General features: G+C 38.4%; 1 protein-coding gene across 1 annotated transcript in view; it reads left to right on the top strand.

The window, feature by feature from the left end:
* TMEM117 (transmembrane protein 117) overlaps positions 1 to 23,365 on the top strand; it is a 106,720-nt gene that overhangs the window by 56,819 nt on the left and 26,536 nt on the right. Inside the window, exon 6 of the mRNA XM_053465356.1 lies at positions 18,633 to 18,792. Coding sequence (XP_053321331.1) covers positions 18,633 to 18,792 — 160 coding nt within the window. The remainder of the gene's footprint in view (positions 1 to 18,632; positions 18,793 to 23,365) is intronic.

The following is a 23,365-nucleotide window of genomic DNA, read 5'->3' as shown; positions in this document are numbered from 1 at the left end:
GTTCTATTCTAAATGGAGAGTTCTGTATCTGTCTATACTTGTGTGTGTGTGTGTGTATGTATGTATGTATGTGTGTGTATATATATGTATGTATGTATATATATGTATGTATGTATATATATATATATATATATATATATATATATAATATATATATATAATATATATTGCATTTGGCTTACAGGTTTATGCATTAGTACTGCTTCATTTTGAGGAGATTTTTTTTGTTGTTGCTAGGTTACACAATTCACACAGTAAAATGTTTTGAAATATTTATTTTGTAGTTTCCAGGAAAAATATATAAAATATCCCTTAAAATTTCATTAGTGATGAACATTTATGTTTGCACTGCCATTTTCATTTAAGAAAAAATGTAGTATTTCAGCAGGGTTTATACAGTAAGCATATTCCTAAATATTTTTATGGATATGCTTGAGAAATGGTTTTACATATGAAAGAAAATGCCTTATAGCGTGTTTTTAATGAATGTGGTTTTCTACGGCTTCTTTTAAAGTTACAGAACTTCTCTAGATCCCTGCACCAGTAGAGCATTTAGATGGGGTGCTGCTCTAGCTCTCACCAAGGAAGTACCCCTTCTCCAAAAAGGCCCTACCCGGCACTTTCCTTATACCGAACATCTTCTGTGCCAAGTGCCAGTACATGATGTCGTACCCCAACACTCAGAAAGCCACATAGTGCCTAGTACAAAATAGAACAAAGGCTGTGCCGACTAGGTAAAGCCCTCCAAAACATAATTGGACTAGTTACAAGGGAGATATCTGATATATATATAAGAGACCCCTCGGTGATGCCAAACTCTTTATCACCCAATCAGACACTCCGACCAAAGGTTTATAGAGGAACAGGCTTAATTAGAATTACCATAAAGAATCAACTCAGAGGTGTCTGAGCAATGGATACACCTGATCACATGACAGAACAATAGTAGGCTCTATGACTGCAGATAAAGCAAGTTCATTTTAGCAAAATGCGATAAAACCAGGTTTTTGTCAATGCTAACCTACATTACGATGTATAGCAGAAGAATAGTTTCCCATGGGACTGCCCCTTTAATATTTTTTCTCTATTTGCCAGTTTTCTTGTGAAACACTCAATGTGTCCTTTTTTGTATTATTATTTTAATAAATCTCGAGCTGCATATATATGTAATGGAGGCCATAGGCCAGGAAGCTATTGAAAAACCACATTAAAATGTAGTTGGCATAAAGGAAATTTCCATTAGTTGCTACGGCAGCATCAGCATATTGAAAGACAAGCTAAGATTAAAAAGAACAAAATGTTGCAGAGGTTACAGCTGTCACGTGGCTCTTTTTCCACAGAGTCGTACAAACTTTTAATTTTAGCTTTGTCTTTTTCACTGAGATTGTATGAATATTCATCGGCAGACTCGTTTAAAGATGCAGTCCCACTTACTATGGAGGTTCATGCCATCACTATGGAGGTTCATATATATATACAGAGCCGGCCTTAGGCGTTGTGGCGCCCTGTGCGAACTACTCCTCTGGCGCCCCCCTCACTACCCCCCTTCTCTGCCCCTTCAAACTACCCCCCCTGCCCCTTCAAACTACCCCCCCTTCTGCCCCTTCAAACTACCCCCCTTCTGCCCCTTCAAACTACCCCCCCTTCAAACTACCTCCCCTCTGCCCCTTCAAACTACCCTCCCCATCTGCCCCTTCAAACTACACCCCTACACCACCACTACTTACCCTGTTACATAGTTACATATTACATAGTTACATAGGCTGAAAAAAGACATGCGTCCATCAAGTTCAGCCTTTCCTATATCTGTTAATTTGTTGCTGTTTGATCCAAAAGAAGGCAAAAAACCCCGGCTGTTGCCGGAGTCCTGCGGTGAGAGCGGGAAGCATCCGTCTTCTCGATCTGCCGCGGTGCCGGCATTTCATGTTGAGCGCCGGAATAGTCCGGCACTCAACATGAGATGCCGGCACCGCGACGGAGTCACGGAGAGTAAGGGGCGCCGAGCGGCTGCTGAGAACTTCGCGAGTAACCGCTCGGCGCCCCTGCCCGAGACTTAGATTAAAGCATCTGTTTTTTTTTTTCTTAAACTTTATTTAACATGAATGATGTTAAATAAAGTTTAAAAAAAAAAAAACGATGTTTCAAGTTAAGTCCCGGGCAGGCGCCGCTGCTACCATGGTACCCTGTGCGGTCGCACAGGTCGCACATGTATATATATATATATCCAAGATATTAAATGTGCTCACAGGGCTCCCAAGTCAGGAAAAAAATCAAATTGTTATACATGAATTACATAGATGTTTTGGGCTTTACCCGAGATCCTGTTTCGCGATAACATTGCACATAAATGAACCCTTCTTTACGCAACCACACCTGTGAAGTTCACACCCACCAAACAGGAAGTGTCGTACTGACCAAAACACATTGCTGCATACCATGTTACCCTGGCAACCAGAGACCTGGGAGTCCTGTGAGTGCATGTGCAGAATCTTAATAAAGGTGGGCCTATGGGACTAGTGTGTGTATATGTGTGTGTGTGTGTATATATATATATATATATATATATATAATTTTCAGATGTAGATAAATTTGTTCTTGTTGTGGTTATGGAAAAAGCAGGATCATTAATTGTGAAGACGATGTGTGTTAACATCATTTTGTGCTTTTACTCATCATCGTACACACTTTGGAAATAGTGACTAATATGTGGTATTTTGTGCCAATCAGAGGGAGTTGGCCAACTGTTTTGTTTTCATATTGACAGCATGTGGGTACAGTGATTGACTAAGATTTACATGAAACATTTAACCCATTATTATTTTAGTATGTTTGCTCAATGTATCAAGAATCTGATTTTGGTCTTGGGATTGCATGTAGGTCACTCAATGTTGGCATTTCTATTGATCATTTGTACTGTGGATTTACTGCCTAATACTTATGCTTTTTGTTCAGTTGATTAAGATATTGTGTGAGCTGCTTGTGTAGGTACAGTGATATACAAACACGCAACGACAAAATGCACTTACATGCATACATACACAATCGGCATATCCACGTGCATTTGTAAATAGCCGCACATAAATACATACACACACCTGCATACACACTGATAATGAAAGAGATCACAGCTCCTACCTGCAGAGTATCTCTCCATGTAGCTGCAGGTTGATGGGTGGGGGATCCTTGCCATACTGACTATGATTCTTGCCATTTCCTTTTAAGCAGTGAGCCATGCAACCCCCTCACTGACTGCAACATGTGACTACAGAAAGTGCTTCCAAATGTGCTTTATTTACTGGCTAATCCTGTCAATTGACAGTACGAAGCTAAGTCTGCCATCATTGATGCTTAAAATGGAGTCTGTGTCTCTATAAATAGTATTGCTGCAGTAGAGGGGCCCCATGAACAAAATGGGCCCCATCTAAGACCACACATCAACCAGAAGACAAGTATTGTATTCATTCCTGTGCAGTGCAAATATACAAATGCCACTGCGGTAAGTAAGCAGCGGCCTGGGGCAGTTGCCTCATTTCCCAGTGTTAATCTGTCCCTGGTCACAGATGAACAGCAAACACAGGGACTATGAGGTGACACATGACTGTCCTTGGAGGCAAGGTAATCAGCTGTGATGCCTTGGGCAGATTCTGTAAGTTGCCAGGTATGTTGTCAGCATATCTGGGAATTCTAAGGGCTCTACCCACAGACTCCGGGTGAAGCACTGTCTCACTCCAGAGAGTCTCTAGGTTGCGGTTGCCCCTCTCCTGGTCCATCTCCCTTCCTAAAACAAGCCCAGAACGCAACATCAACAGACCGCTCATTGACAGTGGACCGCCCACCGATGCCGGTGTGACCACCCGCCAATGCCAGCAGGACCAACCACTGACATCTGTAGACACATTCACCCAAATCCCAAAAAGTGAGAGCTGGAGCCTGAATGTTTCCAGTTATGGTTTTTAGTGTTAAGAGCCGATATCACGGTTATGCATTAACAATACAAATGCCATCATTGTCGGCCTCCCAGTGGATGCATTGGGTAGTCATCAGACCCACAGCTGTCATAACGCCAAACCAGCCATGTCCCCTGAAAAACGGTTAAGCTTTGAACATTTGAATCTGGTTCATAGATTGTCCCTGTTTGAGACACAGAAAGAGAAAAGATCTCAATGTGTATACGTTATTATTAAACAATTATAGTGGTATCTAACAGTGCAGATCGTTTATTCTACAGTCCAATCCATACCTTGGGGATGATTCGTTTTTCTTTATGTTAAGAAGTACACAAAAACATTTCAGTGATATAAGAAAGCGGCCTCAAAGGAGCAATTAAATAACTGAAAATGTTTGTAGTGAAGTTTAGATGCCTCAAAGTAAGGCTTGCATTTCTTGGTTTAATTGATTCAGTGCCTCTTCTTTAGTTTGATGTTCCAAATATTTTCTGCAAAGACACAAACTGTGATGCATTCTGTACGTTGAGACTGACAGTTGCTATTTCTTTTTATCCTCCAAGGGGCATAAAGAACAACCCATGGACTGATTCAGGCTATTAGCATTCTACAGAGATCACATATTTTAAAACCTGTTTTTGAGAAGTCATTTCACTATGTGGATTTAGCAAATAAATTCACATACACATTATTGAAGACCTCTCAGTTGAAACTGATTTTGTGAGTGGCTAAAGTAAGATTCCTGGACTTTTGTGTCAAATACAGATTTTTTTCTAGCGAATACAGACAAATAAGTTTGTTACATAATTTAACTCTACCTAATGTATGACCTTTCTCTTAATCTAGGCCTCTATCTTGGACAACTGTAATATTAGGGCTGTAATGTATTCAGTGGTGTGTATTAGGTCTAGAGCAGCAAGTCAAGAGGTACAGTAGACCCTCAACCACAGTACCAGGGGCAGATTGCCCTACTAGGAAGTTGGGCGTCCTGGTATACCACTGAGCGATGGAACAGTTGTTACCTGCACCCTAACACTATTCTGCCGTTTGAGCCAAGCCAACATAGTCTCAGTAGAGTTTATGTAGTGTGTTGAGGGTAGAGGGGTCATTTAATACTGCAGAGGAAGAGTGAGCATTGTAGGATGCTTGTGCAAGAAAAAAAAGGCCTAGCAAAAAATAGAAAATGTGTAAAGTAGACAGGGATGTAAGCAAGAATGATAATAAAAAAACAAATGTCAGAGAAGAAATGATGGAGTATATGAGGGTAACCCAGCTTATATTTGACATCTTGTGCATCATTATGTTTATTTTTTAACTATGATGTTTAAGATGCAAGATCTGGTCTTTCTGAGGACCTGTCATGTTTTTGTGTTGAGAGCTACAACACATGAGAAGGTCAAGTTATTGTGTGAAAACCTCAAGCTTTTGTCATAATTGAAACATATTTGATTTTGTCAGATTGTAGCGTTTTAGAAAGAATTTGCAACCAATGCCAAATGCAAACAACACATGATTAGATTCATTGTAGTCAACAAATTGTTAGCATAATGAATTCCAAAGCATGATTAAAGGGTCTTTGTATCTCAATAGTGTGTACTTCTGCAAATTGTCATGCATTGCAGGTATTAGGGTACTAATATGAAATGCAATTTTTCTAGCACGATGCTTGGATCGATGTGGGATCTGATCAAACTGGCACTCTGTCATTTTACATGACACATTTCCTTTATAGATGTGCATGGTGACCAGTCCTCAAGCAACATGTTTCGTATTTAACTTTTCTGGCAACAACTAGGTGAAATAGACTTTTCTGTATTAACACAAGAGACTACTTTATGCATTTGCTTGCAATTATCTTAAGCATTCAGAGCGATTTACTAGTTATAATAAGAACATTATAATCTTCTGAAACCCTTTGTACTGCTTGCCACAGATATGTAAAATATTTGGTAGTGGCAGCTTATGCTTGATTAGTTTAATTGAAGTGAACTTGTGTTTGAAACAGATAACATTTTCATTCTGTTATATGATGATGAGACCAGGATAAACCAGAGAAAGTGCATTTGCTTTTCAAAATTTTTCAAAAGATGGTCTTGTTTTGGACTGCAGTGTTCAGATGAATATGTACTGTGCTGCTTTGAATAACTTTTCTTATCAGATATTGTAACATTCGGAATACATAATAAAATACAATTACGTATTCAGAAAGCTGTATTGTATTTTATTTATGTAATGTGTAGGACTCATTAAAATGGACTAATCGTGTAGATACAGCTGTAAAATTCTAAGCATCTTACCGATTTCACAATTAAGCATCTTTGTTAATAAATGTCTGCAAAAAATTAAATATGGGATGAATAGAAATTTAAATGGATTTGCTGTACTGTGTAAAAATCCCAAAGAGACGTGGGAAGAAATGTAAAGTCAGATTAGCCCACTTCACTTACATAATACCGTATTTGCTCGATTATAAGACGACCCTGATTATAAGACGACCCCCCAAATCTGAATATTAATTTAGGAAAAAAAGAAAAAGCCTGAATATAAGACGACCCTATGGGAAAAAAGTTTTACCAGTAAATGTTAATTCATCTAAACTATTTTTTTTTAATAAAAGCTATGATTGAGAAAAATATTTTGGTTTTATTTCCTTCTATTTTCCAACCAGTTATGCACATCTGCCCCAGAAATGCCTTATACCCCCTATATGCCACTGTGCCCCATGATATGCCTTTTAACCCTCTAAATGCCACTGTGCCCCATGATATGCCTTTTAACCCTATATGCCACTGTGCCCCATGATATGCCTTTTGACCACCTATGTGCCACTCTGCCTCCAGAAATGCCTTATACCCCTATATGCCACTCTGGCATTTAGAGGGTTAAAAGGCATATTATGGGGAAGAGTGGCATATAGGGAGGTTTAAGGCTTTCAGGAGGCAGAGTGGCGTATAGAGGGTTAAAAAGGCATTTCTGGAGGCAGAGTGGTATTAAGGGGGTTAAAAGGCATTCCACAGAGCACTCTGCCTCCAGAAATGCCTTATGCCCCCATTTAACACCCCCCCAACTTACCGGTGCTTCTGACTTCCCTGTCATGTAGTCGGGGCAGCGTGTAGAACCCACGCACTTACGCTGCAGCCGGAAGGAGGCGTGGCTAGCAGCGGGGGTTGTCTGCGCCCTTCGCACAGACCTTCCCCGACTGTCAGAGATCAGAGTTCCCCGCACTGGGGAAGGTCTGCGCGATGGACGCAGACAACCCCCGCTGCTAGCCACACCTCCTTCCTGCTGCAGCGGAAGTTGTCTATGCGAATCGCGTAGACATCTACCACGCTGCCCCAGCTACACACCGGGGACTCAGAAGTACCGGTAAGTGGGGCGGGGGGGGGACAGGAGGATCCAGGTCCCCTGCAGCTGCGGGGGATCTGGATCTTTGTCGTCTCATAGTCAGACCTATTTGAGGTCTGATTATAAGACGATCCCGATTATAAGACAAGGGGTATTTTTCAGAGCATTTGCTCTGAAAAAAACCTCGTTTTATAATCTAGCAACTACGGTAAAATAGAAATTAGTAATATAAAATACCTGTGTGTATATTTGATCTTCCACCTCTCCACATATAGCTTTCAATATTTCATGTAGTGTGGCAAGTTTTTATATCTCCACAATAAATATACCGAAAAAAGAAAGCAAAATCACAACGGTGTATACCATAGGGTTATTTACATGTTTCTCCCCACCTCGGGATTCCTCAAGTGATCATCTGAGTTAGGGGTGTTGTGAAGTCCAAGGTGTTCCAGGAAGATGTTTTGTGACTACGCCACATCCAGTGGTTGGCAAGATGTCCATATACTAATTAGCAGCACTATAGCATCCAGCCTTTGCTACACCTCGGTGCTGCAACATTATTTCAGACTGTTCTGCTGGTATCCTACTTGTGGCCTGTTAGTATCCTGCTTGTGGCTTGTTAGTTACTATTCTGCTGTGCCTATGACCCACACCTCAGCTTGTTTCTCATTTTGCTGCTGTGACTCTGACCTGACACTTGTTGCTTGTGCTGCCATTTGCTCATCCTGTATCTGCCTTCTGGCCCTTATTGTGCATCATGTTCCCTTTCAAAACCTCCAGATCTGCAGATGGCTGCTTGTTAGAAAAATGCTATGTTATCGTAAATATTATTCCTGACAAAGACATAAGAAAGCAGGGAATGTCTAGTCTATGATATATGTACGAGTTCACGCCAACATGTCTACTCTAAGTTGTTCTATATATATGTGCAAAGGGTCAAGTCTAGGCCATTCTTAATTATGCAGCTTAAAGTGGTGTAACTTACTTGAAAAGTAACCAATCATAATAATGCATGCTATTAGAAGTAGATAAGAGGTTATATAAACCATGTAATTCAAACATGTGATCAGACAACGCTTCGACTTTTGTGTGTTGTGTGCCTTGTCTCGATTATGCGCATGATCTAAATAAAGGAAAACTCTTTCTGAGGAGAATTCGACCATTATTTCAACCAACACTGCTGAAAACCAGGGACTCAACACCTAGTGGACAGCAGTCAGCCTGCACAGAATTTTTCTGCACGCACAACCCTTCTGCGTGCTTTATACTGGGTATATTAGTCTATATGTGTGACTGAGTATGGGAGTGTGTGTGCAACTGTGTGTGGTAGTGGGATGTGTATCTGGGTATGGTAGTGCGGATGTGTGTCTGGGTCTATTTTTTGTGAGTGTTGTAGTGTGTGTGTTTCTGTGTGAGGCATAAAGCTATCCTAAACATAAGAAGTCCAAGGACCAAGTAAGGAATTCCTATTCAGATGAGATGGCCTCAGATGGTTGTATTTTATTACAAATACAAAATACAGTATAAATCACAATACAAAAATTCATAGTAACAAATAACGTATCATACTGATCATATCTCATCCGAGTTTGATGAGGATGTTATTAAAATAAATATTCAGGAACCAGGTAAGGAAATATACCATTTTAATGATCATTTTAAAGATTTAAGTCCAAAATGATTAAGTACTAGGGAGTCAATATTTTTTCTTTTGGCCTATTTTGCAATTGGATATGCTGTATATTTAACCAAGCTTACCATTTGTTTTCGAATGTTTCATTACTTCCTGTAATATATGAGATTCCTCTTTCCATTTTGTGTTTGGATTTGGAATAATATTTCATCCCAGTTGTAAATTTGTGATGGCAGCCACATTCTAGATAAAATTATTTTAAAGGCCATTGCTACTTGAATTATCATGTAAGATTTTAAAGAGGTATTTTGGGAAATTCAGGTGGAGGAGAGCAGGTTCTGATGCATGTGGGATAGGAAATGTTAATACTGTTCATAGTGCTCAACATAGATGATCCCATATAAGAAATCTTTGGACAACGTAGAGGATTACCCTCTGCAATATTACATCTTCATCAAATGTTTGTTGAGGTGTGGTACTGGTTAATGTATTTTATACATAATGCTATATTTACATTAATTATATCTTAAATATAGGTGGACCCCAGTATGGGTACTTTTATACTGGACTGCCATGAATATGTTTGCAGGACTTATGTTGATTTGTCGCAGGATTATGCTATTTCATTCTTTCAATTTTGAGGAATTCATTGCTTGTCATTTTGTGATTTCTATATGTTTTGCACACTGCATCAACTTAATTTTTGTTAGTGTTTTTTGTTTATGATCTTTACACTAGTAAAACCAAGTGGTTTTAATTGTCCTTGGCATGCTCATACCATTCTGAGCAGGTGTGCGATCATTTTATTAAAAAATAAATTAATTTAATTACAATATTAAATACACAGATTGTCATGCTTACATAGTTATTTACTTTACTATCTCAGTAGGACAAAGCTCTCAATATACCGTATTTGCTCGATTATAAGACAAGTTTTTTTCCAGAGCAAATGCTCTGAAAAATCCCCCTCCTCTTATAATCAGACCTCATTCTGCTGGGGCCTGGCTGCTTACCGGGCTTTGGTCGCGAGCAGCGTCCAGGAGAACAGGAAGCTAGCACAGTCCTCACATAACTCTGCCTCCCCCCTCCTTCCTCTGGGGGCGGGGCCAGAGAAGTTGCTGGCACAGCCGGACCCCTGCAGAAGTCTGCGAGTGGGAGATCTGCAGTTCAGGTAAGGGGGTGGGGGAGGTTTTTTGCACAAGTATGGAATGAATGAGTATTTTTAAATGTTTGTGAATGAGTGTGTGTGTGTGATAGCATGGATGTGTAAGGGGGGTGGGGGTGGTAGCATGGCATAGGGAGGCAGTAATCACACTACTATAATCCACAGGTTCCAGCATGTACTGGCTGCCTTGGCTTGATAGGAGTGTGATTGCTGTTAGCAGTTATATATATATACCTCCAGAAATGCATTTTAACCCCCTATATGCCACTCAGCCCCATGATATGCCTTTTAACCCCCAATATGCCAGTGTGGCATATAGGGGTATAAGGCATATCATGGGGCAGAGGGGCATATAGGGGGTTAAAAGGCATATCATGGGGCACAGTGGCATATAGGAGGGTATAAGACATTTCTGGAGGCAGAGTGGCATATAGAGGGTTAAAAGGCACATCATGGGGCAGAGTGGCAAAAAGGGGGGTATAAGGCATTTCTGGGGGCAGATGTGCATAACTGGGAGGGGCAGGTTGGCAAATAAAAGGAAATAAAAAATATATATTTTTCTCAATCATAGCTTTTATTAAATATGAAAATTAGTTTACATGAATTAATATTTACTAGTAAAACTTTTTTCATATAGGGTAGTCTTATATTCAGGCTTTTTGTTTTTTTCCTAAATTAATATTTTGATTTTGGGGGGGGGTCGTCTTATAATCGGGGTCGTCTTATAATCGAGCAAATACGGTAGTTTCGGTGATAGTTTGTGATACTTTGTCTTAAATTGGTAGTAGAAGCATTATTAAACACTCATCTACAGACACCAGACAAGCCAAGAGGCTTGTTTTTCCCTCAGAAATCTCATGGTGCTGCCACAACCGCAAATGATTTTGGGTAGGCATATGCAAATAAGGTCAACAATGATCACATTTTGCAAGTGGCTATAGAGGCAAAAGGTGATCATGTAGATGAGTGTTTAATAATGCTTCTACTACCTTAATTTTAAGTGGAAGGGTTTTCCATCACCTTTACTCGCCATAACTTTGGTTATTTGTCTTAAATTGCAAATTGTCCTTCATTTTTTGAACGTTTATTGCTGTCATCTTAATTTAGATCCCAGCCTAGCTGTGTTCTAAATTTCCTGAGTTCTTTATTGCTCCACTTACCTCCTTGACTGTGTGAAAGAATCAAGGTAACCTCATTTTGGCTTGTTGTTTCTCTACTTCTCAAGGAATGTTATTGAGCTTGATTTATATGCTGATAAACTATATAAAATCTTTCTCTGTGATGCATATTTCAACCTTCTTCTCCAAAAGGACTGAAATTCACAATAAATCTCAAACTCATTCCACTGTGAAAGCATTTAAAAGAAAAGAACAGCCAGTCTGATTATACTCAGTATACCTGGATGATTCTTTTCCTGACATCTATTCCTCTCTTCTAACTTGCCTCACCATCTGCATTTCTGCAATTGCATCATTGATGACATCCCATTACCTGAAGCTCAACATCCCCAAGACTGAGCTTCTGCTTATTCCACTGTTTATACTTTCTGACATCTTGTTCACAGTTGACAACCAACAAACTAAGTTCCCTGCCTTGACTGGGCTCTCTTCTCCATCCCTCGTATCCAGTCACCTGCCAGATCCTGCCACGTGAGAAACATTTATTAAAGTTGCCTTTTCTCACAAAACAAACAACCACAATACTAATCGATTTCCTTGTGATATCTGGATTATTGCAACTTCTTAGTAACATACCTCCCCCATTCCTGCCTTTCACCACTACAATCCTGAAATTCAGACCAAACCTGAGCTTTGAAATTTTGCTTGATGTTGGTTTAAAGAAATAGAGATCTTACAATTTGTAATGAGTGTCCATGTTGATATGAAAAAATACTAATTGTAATGTGACTATTACAGAATAGACAGGGCAGGTCAGACAAGAGTAGACATGATTTGCGTTATGGTATTGTATATAAGTATCATATGTCATCAATGCCAATCAGTCAGAGGGTAACCACCACAAGTCTCCTTGCATATTGCATAAGTGACGGAGTCCGATATCACAATATCCTCCATTGGTTCCTAACCCCACTACTTATACAAGGCTAGCTGCCCTCCGTTATCTGTCCTTCCTTTCTTATGGTTGAACTGGGTTTAGAAGGGTGTTTAAAACACTTGTACCGCAGGTTCCACTCCACACAGCATTTCATATTCAGACACGTGTGGGACAATGGCAAGAAAAAGAAAGTGAACCTTTTGGAATTAATAGTATTTAGTTAAAAATCTGTCTTTAAATATGATATGATTGTCGCCTAAATTACAATAATGAACAAACACAATCTATTTTAGCTAATAAGACACAAATCATTGTATTGTCCATCTTGAATACATAATTTAAACATTTACAGTGTGAGTTAGAAAAAGTATGTGAACCCCTAGGCTAATGACTTCAACAAAAGCTAACTGGAGTCAGGAGTTATCAAGTCTGGAGTCCAATCAATTAAACTATATTGGAGAGTTAGTTTGACATAGCTAGAGTAACAGGTAAAGGCTTGATGGTATCCTTGAACTGGTTAAAAATTGCTGTTCATGAGTCTACCATATGCAAAGCATTGAACAGACATGGAGTCCATGGCAGGACATCATAGAGGAAGCCACTGCTTTCCAATTTGATATTGCTGTTCACCTAATTTTTGGCAAAGAGCACACTGACACTCCACAACACTATTGGGAAAATGTTTTGTGGACTGCTGAAACTAAAACCCCATACTCACATGAAAACATAATAGCAATGGTGAAATATGGTGGTGAGAGCACCATGATTTAGTGCTGCCTCAGGGTCTAGACAGCTTGCCATCATTGAGGGGACAATTAATTCCCACGTTTATCAAAATATCATACAGGATAATGTCAGTTTGACCCTAATCAACAAAGTGACCCAATCAAAGCCCAGACTTTAATCCATTAGCAATGCTGTTGAATGACCTCAAGAGCTTAAGCCGTTCTGTAAGGAAGAATAGTCTTAAATTCCTCCTGATCCACAGCTACTGCAACCAAAGGAGGAGGTTATTGCTGCCAGTTATTAAATGCAACGGTTCTCCTTTTCCACCAGCACCGTGACTTTTTAATGGGTGTGTTAAATAAAGATATGAATGGTTATCAGTTTGTACGTTATTAGCTTAAGCACATTGTGTTTGTCTGTTTCCTTGCCATTGTATATCTACACTTGTGATATCATGATGCCAAGAAACTTTGTGTACAACAGTTTACTTATGGGTGCAAATGTGACCATCTGTTCTATGTAATATACATATGAAATGTAAAAATAATCTGTCAAATAACAGATTGTTGACTGTGGTTTGACCTGAAAAGGAAAAATCTGTTCAAAGGCAATCCTGAATAATTTCCAAGTTGGGATAAACTGTATCACACTTATGTTTTGAATGGCAGCTGTAGAGTGACATGTTCCTTTTGCAATCTCAGTTTGATGCACATAATTCCTACTTTCCAGCTATATTTAGATCTCTATTGTCTTATTATTTATTCTTTCTCACCATTACTAAATCCTTAAATTGTATGCTCCTATATTGTGTCAAACAACTTATATCTGTGGAACAAACATGGATACTTTAAGTTTTATTATTATTATTTTTTTTTTTTTTACATAAATCATTTTTACTTAAAGTGCATCTACTTTAGTGAGATGCATCCTATTTTATTATTTCAAGTGTAATGATGGATGATCTTGGGTGAAGGATACACAACAAAAGCCAAAGGAAAGACGGGGAGGTGTCATGTTTTCTTATCTTCAAGACAGCAAGGTGTTGACAGATGTATATGAAGTCCATCAGGAGTCCGCATGACACTAGCCCATATTTCCATGAGTTCTTGATAATCACGTATTCCCTAACAGTACAGAAAAAACGGTGTTACACTAAACTATAAAATGGAACCGCTGGGAAAATCTTAAATTTATTTTGAGAAGCAGCATGACCAGTTAATGTTCAGTTTTTACATATTAAGTACATTGACTGCAAAATTAACATTTGTATACCAATTTTATGATCTCATTGGCATTCCTTTTAATATAAGATTGGTTGACTGATCTCACATGGATATTTATTAATCTGAGACTACAGTGCAAGTATTTAATGCATTTTGTAGAGGCTAAGACTTAAGTGACATTAATATGGCTTGGCTGTTGAATGCTCATATGATCTTTATTTTGATTATTCATGGGCGTTAAAAAAACATTAAACATTATGGAGCTACTATCATTACTGGATCCAACATGAAAACTGGATGTTTAAAATTTTACGCAAAAGGGTCAGTCTGGTGACCCCCCTTACTAAGCAATGTATGTATTAAATGTAAGTAATGGATTTTTTATATGTCCTATCATAAAAATATAGACTTACATCTTTGTATAATCTAGACTTACTGTTATGATTTCATATCTCTATTTGAATAATTCTTCTGTTTTGTTTTTGGTTGTGTCTGAAAATCCCAAGAGATCAGCAGTTTCTGAAATACTCAGACCAGCCTGTCTGGCACAACAACCATGCCATGTTCAAAGTCCCCTTTCTTCTCCATTCTGATGCTCTGTTTGAACTTCAGCAAGTTGTCTTGACCACATATACATGCCTTAATACATTTGAATTGCAATTGAACAGGTGTACTTATTAAAGTGGCCAGTGACTGAGTATGTGTGTTTGCTCGATTATAAGAGGAGGTTTTTTTCAGAGCAAATGCTCTGAAAAATAACCATCGTCTTATATTCAAGGTTGTCTTCTAATCGGACCTCAAATAGAGGTCTGACTACAAGACTAAGATCCAGATCAGAAGTCTAGGGAAGCACTGTAAGTCGGGGGAGGGTAAGAGTGGCATATGGGGGGTTATAAGGGCTTTCTGAAGGCAGAGTGGCATATAGGGGGTTAAAAAGAGTAGCAGGGAGGCATAGTGGCATATAGGGGGTTAAAAAGAATATCAGGGAGGGAGAGTGGCATATAGGGGGTTAAAATGAATAACCGGGAGGCAGAGTCACATATAGGGGGTTAAAAGGAATATCAGGGAGGCAGACTGGCATATTGGGGTATAAGGCATATCTGGGGGGGGGCAGAATGGTATATAGAAGGGGTATAAGGCATTTCCGGTGGCAGAGTGGCTTATCATGGAGCCAGAGTGGCATATAGGGGTTTAAGGCATTTCTGGAGGGCAGAGTGACATATAAGGGGGTATACTGCATATCTGGGGGGATATGTATAACCGGGAGCAGGTTGGCAAATAAAAAGAAATAAAAACAAAACATGCATTTTTCTCAATATATGAAAAAATAGTTTACATAGGGTAGTCTAATATTCAGGCTTTTTCTCCCCCCCCCCAAATTAATATTAAAATTTGGGGGGGGTCATCTTATAATCAGGGTTGTCTTATCATCGAGCAAATGTGGTGTGTGTGTGTGTATGTGTATATCTGCACTCTGTGCACCTGTTCAAATTGGCAACTATTTGTCACATACGTAGCAGACACTCAAACGTTCATGAGACATTTGTAAAGCTATTATGATCAAGGGAAGGCTGGCAACGGTCAGACTGAGGGCGAGTCCATCCAAGTAGCCCATTGGTAAAAAGCCAAAAACATATTTTACAGGCAAGACACTTAATGTGCCCTAGCCAGTCTTCCCAAATGACATTTACTGAAGACAATATAAAGGAGCACAGAAAGGGTTCACACATCAGTTAAACACTGCTTAATGTTCAGGTGGCTGTATGTGGCATTGCAAGCAAGTAAAATGCTAAAGGCTTAAGGCAGACTGATGATAGCAGACTAGGGGGCAATTCATTTAATTGTTGTGTTAACAGATTGCAAGAAAATCATTTATTTTCCTGTAACATATTCAATGCTTAGATTATTATTTTTTCCTGTCTCTGGGAAAGTCTATCCTACTAACCTAGGACAGACTTTAGGACCTCTTTTATTAATTGACAATTATAATTTATATATTTTAACCTTCATTCTTTCTTTACTTTGTCTTAAATTGCAAATGGACCTTCATTTTTTGAACGTCCACTGCTGTCATCTTAATTTAGATTCCTTCCTAGCCGTGTTCTAAATTTCTAGAGTTCTTTATTGCTCTGGCTTCTTCCTCGTTGACTGTGTCAGTGTATCAAGACAGCCTCAGTTGGGTTTCACTTTTCCCGGTACCTCTCAAGGAACGTTATTTAACTTGATTTATATGCTGATTAACCATATAACATATTTCTTTCTAAAGCATTTTTCTAGTTTCCCTTCTAGTTGGGCTGAAATTCACTCAATAAATCTACCATTCTGTTTCACTGTTAAAACATCTAAAAGCAAGACAACCATTTGCAGGACAGGTATAGCTATAATAATAAAAAATGTGTCTTCCAAGTCATAATGCGGTTTAGAAAACGTTAGACTTTCTGTAAAACCAACCAGTCTGATAATACTCAGCAGGGCTTAAGTAAGGGTTTTACTTATCGTACCAACCCACTAGCCTGAGTGCACCACACACACCACAAGCCACCACCAGTATTGCTTGAGTAAGAACATCTGGCTGCTATCACAAGATCTCCCGATGGCCCTCAGTCTGACTTTTTGTACTTGACTGACTGTGTGTAGTTCTTAGTTCTTCCTTTTATGTGGCTTACCTACCCCATGCCCTTTAAAATCATGGGACCCCCACCATCTTTATGTTGAAATGTACTAAAGTATTTTTTTAAGGGAATTTCATTCTGTCTGCAAATATTACAGTTAAATTCATAAAACTTCCACAGAAAACAATTGTCCCTCAGTCTCAACGTCCATTAGTCAATGTTCAGAAAAATGATTTATGGAAGGTCCTTTCCTAAATGTGAGGTTAACTACACAATCATCAAATTAATAGTTACCCTCAAATTTGGCAGATGAAGCAACATCGCCAGACTGTGTTTTTTGTCTATTTTAAAAGATTTTCCAACAGTCATTGGCTACAAAACTCTGTTTAAGCAAATTAATTCTGCATGATTATTTCAACCTTGTGCCCAGGGGGCAAGGAATTTTAGGCTTAATGATCTCAATGCATAGCTTGACTTTCACTGCCATCTGGTAATACTCCTTATAACACGAACTGAATATTAAATATTGCTGCATTAACTGTTTGGTCAAATAAAATAATACAGTACACAAAAAATAATAAGACATGAGAAATGTAAATCTTGAATGAAATGAGTAAGCCATTTAGACATATATTCATACTATGTCTCCAGATCAAAGTTCTTAAAGGGACACTACAGACATTATATGCACTTTAATGCAAATTATAGATTCATGGTCCCTTTACATTTTCCTCTTGTATCTGCAGAATCCTCCATATGCATTTGTCCCTTTCCCCATACCCCTCAGTTAAATACCGTGCAGGACATGTGTTTGGGAGAACACAACTCATAGGAGGATGGAATATACTCACTTCTAGTTAGTGCCAGAGCTTGCAGGGTAACACTGTGTGGAAAATGCTCCCATTGCTTTTAATGGGAGAATTGTGTGCCCTTGTTTGCCTACTTCGAGAATCCAAGAAGAACTGCCTCTTCTGTGTCATGTAAGTGCTTTACAATGAAACCAGAAGTCTCCGTACTCAAAATATTTATATGTGCCTGTACAGATATATATAAAACATTTCTAGAGCAAGATAAAAAAATTGGCCCAAACACAATAGCAACCAATAGAATGTTGATTGCCCCCTGAACCGATGGTTATGATGATGAAACCACTTATCAAGTCCATTGTTCTCTAGAATCATTATTAAACACAATGGTTTAATTTTTGAAATAGTTTTTATTTTCTGTTTCACCATTCTGTATTAAATTGCTAAAGTTTGAGTTATATTTTGAGATAAACTTGCCACAAAATATATTTTCATGGAGGCAAATTCGGGTTGCAAATTCAGGATTTTTATTTCAAGTAGATTATCCTATGAAATACATCAGCACCATGAAAATAATGTGATTTAATGTGAGCCTGCTTATTACTGGACCACAAATATTAAAAGCCTTGTAGACCAACTATATTATTGCATTTTGCTTTGGTTCTTTGGCTTGAGGTCAAATTTACACAATACCTCCAATGTCTATTTTTGTATCAATCAACCTTTGGGGTTATGTATCTGTTTGTATGAAATATGCCATTATATATATATATATATAATGCATTGGTCTTCCGGTTTGATATATTATGCTAATATATTACTCAAATATTCCACACAGGTACATGCTTATTCACATCAAAATCAAAAACTAATATATTTTGGGTGCAAGTCCATATTGGCATAAGTGTCATATTCAATTTTGCTTTCAGTATTTTGAGTTAAAATTAATTAGTAATTCTTGAAATTAAATTTAACACCATAGTCATGGCTTTAATATGCTTCTCATTTGGTTTAATGCATTTTATTTACTGTTCCAAATTTGCTGACCTTGAAAAAAGCCACACGCATGGTTTTACTATGCCCTTTTGCAATGCACTCAAGCGATGATTTCTGTCTCCTACAGGACTGTCTTGTTTACTCTGACCTCCGTGGTTGTTCTTGTCATTACTACTGACTGGATAAGCTGGGACAAGCTGAATCGTGGATTTTTGCCTAGTGATGAGGTCTCAAGAGCATTTTTGGCTTCCTTTATCCTGGTTTTCGACCTTCTAATTGTTATGCAGGTAATTTGCACCAAATTTGTAAAAGTGATTTATTGCCCTCTCCATAAACTATATAAACCCCAACATATTTAAGTACAGTGCTAAAATCTATGTAAGGCCGGATGCACCATATCCAAAAGTAACAGATCCACCTCTGGCAATAAAGGAACAAACTGGACATGTCCTAATTTATTTAGTTTTTGAAGCCTTTTTTTATTACTGGTACCTGATTCACCCATTTGGACACTCTGACTAATGAAAGTCTGTGGAGGAATGGACTTCATTAGTATCACCATGATGAGCTCTCTGTAGTTTTTGGGCAGTGAAAGTCACCCAAAATATCACGAGTGACAACAATGGCAGCCTCCAGGTCTGCAGATAAAGTTTATTGGAAGAAAGTTTATTTAAAGGAAGTTTATTGGAACAGAATTAAATAAAACCATTTTTTTTCAGTGCTAACCTGCATTACTATATACAACACTACAATTTATTATCAAGGAAAAAATGTTTTTCCATGGCATTTCCTGAATGGAAGGGTACACTAGAACAGGAGGTGCAAACCATTGCTGTATCATCATGATGAATGTGTGTAGTAATGGTCAAGTTTAGAGATAGTTGTAGGGTTAGTTGTAACCATGTAGTTTATGAAAAAAGTACCAGCGTGTTTTGACTGTAATGTGCTGGTATACTATATTCCCAACACACATAGCAAACTCTGCATATTATCCCACATATACTGACTTTAATTAGACATTAACATCACCCATTAGTAAAACTAATTAAAGTCTACGAACGTTGCAAATGCTAAATTCCCAGTGATGTAAAATTACTAATAGACATTTCATGATAGTTATTTCAATATGTATTTAATAGCGTTTTATAAAATAGGTGCAAATAATATCAGCTCCTCAATTTGTACATTGGACGCATTTAATTAATAAAACTGCTGGTAGTCTTAGTCTTCATTAGGGCTCGGAGATTGGGCACAGTTAAGTTTAATGAAGCTGTCTCTTTCATGAGTAATAATTTCAGCCTTCTATCCCTTTGAAACTTGGAAGGCCATGTAATGATATTGTGCATTCTTTAGCTTTCGCCTTTAATTCTTTTAATGAGTTTTTTTTTTTACTGGTATCATACACTTTTGTTTTATATAAGCAAACATTAGCTCATGTAATTTCACAATAGTAATTAAGACAGTAAAAAAAAACATTTTGTATAATAGGTTATTATTATAACAATATTTGCCGGCTCAGCAAAATGTGTTGCTTTCATTTTTTGTTTGGTGTCCTGTGACAGATATTATCTACCTCCTTCTAATTCCTTGGTCTTACTGTCTTTGTCTACTTGTTTCTTTTCTTCATTCCCTTGCCTGTCTTTTGTTCTCTTTATGACATATTCCTTAAACTCTCCTGACTAAAGCTCCTTCTCTTTCCTGTATCCCACTCCCTTTTTTGTTACCTCCTACCATAAAGCCTTGATTTATGCATTATATAGTATAACTACTTACCGGTGCTTGCACCGGCAGAGGTTACTAAAAAATCGATCAGCAGGAAGCCAGCCATGCTGACAGGCTTTCAAAAAACAGCATGATCTTCCGTGTAGTGGCAGGGAGATGTCCCCGCTGCTGCAAGAAAGCCAGAGCTTTACATGTACGTCTATGTACATGTACGTCTATGTGGGGACTATAGGGGTTAATCTTCTATTGTGTAAACTCCAACCAGAGCCCTGCTCAAATTTTGTTTCTGTAAATCTAAATTGTTATGTGATACGCTGCTTGTTGTGCCCTGTTTACCCATTGTACAGCTCTTTGGAATATGATGGTACTACCCACATTCATCACTATCTGATTTGTGGCACAAAGGCACAAATTGTTGCTTTATAAACTGAACAAGCTTATTTTGTTGTTTTTATGTAAGCATTCAGAGGAAATGCTAAGGTTTGTTTGCCTAACACGGTAGAAAATGCAATAAATGTTATGCTGTAAAAAATTACCACATCCCTTTCTCTGCATAGTGAGGGAAAATCCTGCCTGACATAACTATTACTTCACCATGGCGTTCCATCATTGAAGACACTAGAGATGGCCAGTGGCAGAGAATACTGCATAGTTTAGGGCCTGATATGTCTGGGCCTGTGTTGATAAGATACCATTTGTATGCAGATAAGAACCATTTGGCCTATTAAGTCTGCCCATTCTTCCTAATGTAAAAACCTTCCTAATGTAAAAGCTCTCACATGAACTCCTGTGTCCAAAAATGTCTCCTCTCTACTGAAGTATATTTCTCTCTCATACTTTTTTTAATCCATGTATCTTGTATTACATCTGCCTTTTTCTCCTCTAGGATACATGTATTGAGATCCCTCAGTCTCTCCTGATAATTATTATCCTGTAAACTGTTCACTATTGTAGTGTAGCCCATTCTACGGTTTCACCAGATATCTGTGCACTAGCAGAATCGCTCCTCCCCTTTTAATTTTTTTATTTTAACTACTAATGCCCCTAAATATACAACCCAGCAACCCTGCTTCCTTTTTTGACACATTTAACCCATTTTAATGAGGGTACTTTGGTTTTTTTTCTGCATTTTTACATTGTTTCTTTAACCCCTTAACGACAATCCCCGTACATGTACGGGGTTGCCGTGCAACGGGTTAACGACAATGCCCGTACATGCACGGGCTGCCGTTAAATAGCTGCATCCACGGGTGAGGCTGACCGTGGATCCGGGGAGGGCAGCCCTCGGCAGCCCTCCCCGGAAGAAAAATGGCCGCCGCCGCACCGATCATCAAAGATCGCGGCGGCGCCCGGCTAAAACTGCTTAGGAAGCGATCGGAATCGCTTCCTAAGCATAAACTGTGTTGCTGACATGCCTCAGTATCGAGGCATGTCAGCAACACTACCCCCCGACCCCCGATCGCCTTGTGATTGCTCCGAGGAGCAACCACAAGTGCCATCCTGTGAATGACGTTGCCGTCATTCACAGGATGGCATTAACAAAAGATCTGAGTTCACAGAGGGTCTATCCAGACCCTCTTGAGAACTCTCGAGCTCCTCCTGCAGGTTGAATGCAGGTACTGCATCCAACCATGCAAGGTCAATGGAGCCCAGCTCACTAATGAGAGTGACTAGTAAAAAAAAAAAAAAATTAAAAAAATGTTTCAAAAATATGGTAACATGTAAAAATCCCCACTGTCACCAAAAAAAAAAAAAAAATTTTTTAATAAGCAAGTCCTAAAATTTTTCATCTTTACAAAAATTCCATTATGGAAAGAGTTAAAATATTGGCATTACAAATGCCCATAGGGTGTCTAGTATTAAAAAATATATGATTTGATGGGGTCAATTGAATTGGCCGGGTTCAAAGATGTCCCAAATATGGGACATGGGGCAGATGTCTAAATGGCAAAAAAATACACACCTCACAAAGGCGGCCTTTTACCTCCCTAATAACCCTACAAACCCATGCATGGGGGGTATCGCTGCGCTCAGGAGATGTTACTGAACACATATTGGGGTGTTGTGTGACACGGACATATACCAGGAGCGATAAATTAATACCTGAAGTACAACATGTGTGAAAAAAATACAAACAGAATTACTACCATAAAGTTTCACAAAGGGTAGTGGTAAAATTAGTGCATTGAAAGGGTTAAAATACCAGCATTTCAAATACCTTGGGGTGTCTAGTTTTTAAAAATATATGATTTAATGGGGTAAATTGCATTGGCCGGCTTCAAAGATACCCGAAATGGCACATGGGGGGAAGAATTACCAGATTTGGAAAAAAAGGTTTTGAAATAGCAAAACGCTACCTGTACTTATTGCCCCATAACGTGCAGAAAAAAGCAAAAAAAAACATAAAAACATTGGGTATTTCTAAACTCAGGACAAATAGTAGAATCTATTTAGTAGGTTTTTTCATTAGTTTTTGCAGATGAGTAAAAGTTTTCTGTTTAAAAAGTGAGAAAAAGTAATTTTTTAACAAAAAATCCCCATATTTTATCATTTTTTTTATAGTAAATTAGATGATATGATAAAATGAATGGTATCTAAAGAAAGCCCTGTTTGTCCTGAAAAAAACAATATATAATATGTGTGGGAGCATGAAATGAGAGAGAAGAAAATCACAGCTAAACAGTAACACTGAAAAAAGTTAAAAGAGCCATTGTCCCACAATATACTACGAGTAAAAACCCCTATTGTCCTTAAGGGGTTAACCGTGATTCATCTTTCCTGATGGGGGGGTGCACTTACACATCCATGCTAACACATCCTTACATATACACAGCCTTCCTTTCACACACATCCATACCCACAAACACTTATTCACTTTACCTCCTTCACCCCTTGCCCTCTCCCTCCTTCCTTCACCCCCTTTTACCTCAGCTGTAGATTTTCTTCACTGCTTTGTGTTTGTCAGGTTTTTATTGTATTATTATTGTAGTGTAATTGATATGATGAATATAATATTGGTTCTGTAAGTCATGCTATTATTTAAGAAATGATTTTACCTCCTCTTCTATTAGCTAAATAGTTTAGGTTTAAATGCTATTGTTATGAGAATGATATGCCGAGGGAAATTAATTGTTCTGG

Source organism: Spea bombifrons, chromosome 4 (genome assembly GCF_027358695.1).
Source record: "Spea bombifrons isolate aSpeBom1 chromosome 4, aSpeBom1.2.pri, whole genome shotgun sequence".
Taxonomy (NCBI): Eukaryota; Metazoa; Chordata; class Amphibia; order Anura; family Pelobatidae; genus Spea; species Spea bombifrons.
The sequence above is the reverse complement of the archived record's forward strand: the minus strand, read 5'-3'. Positions and strand labels throughout refer to the sequence as shown.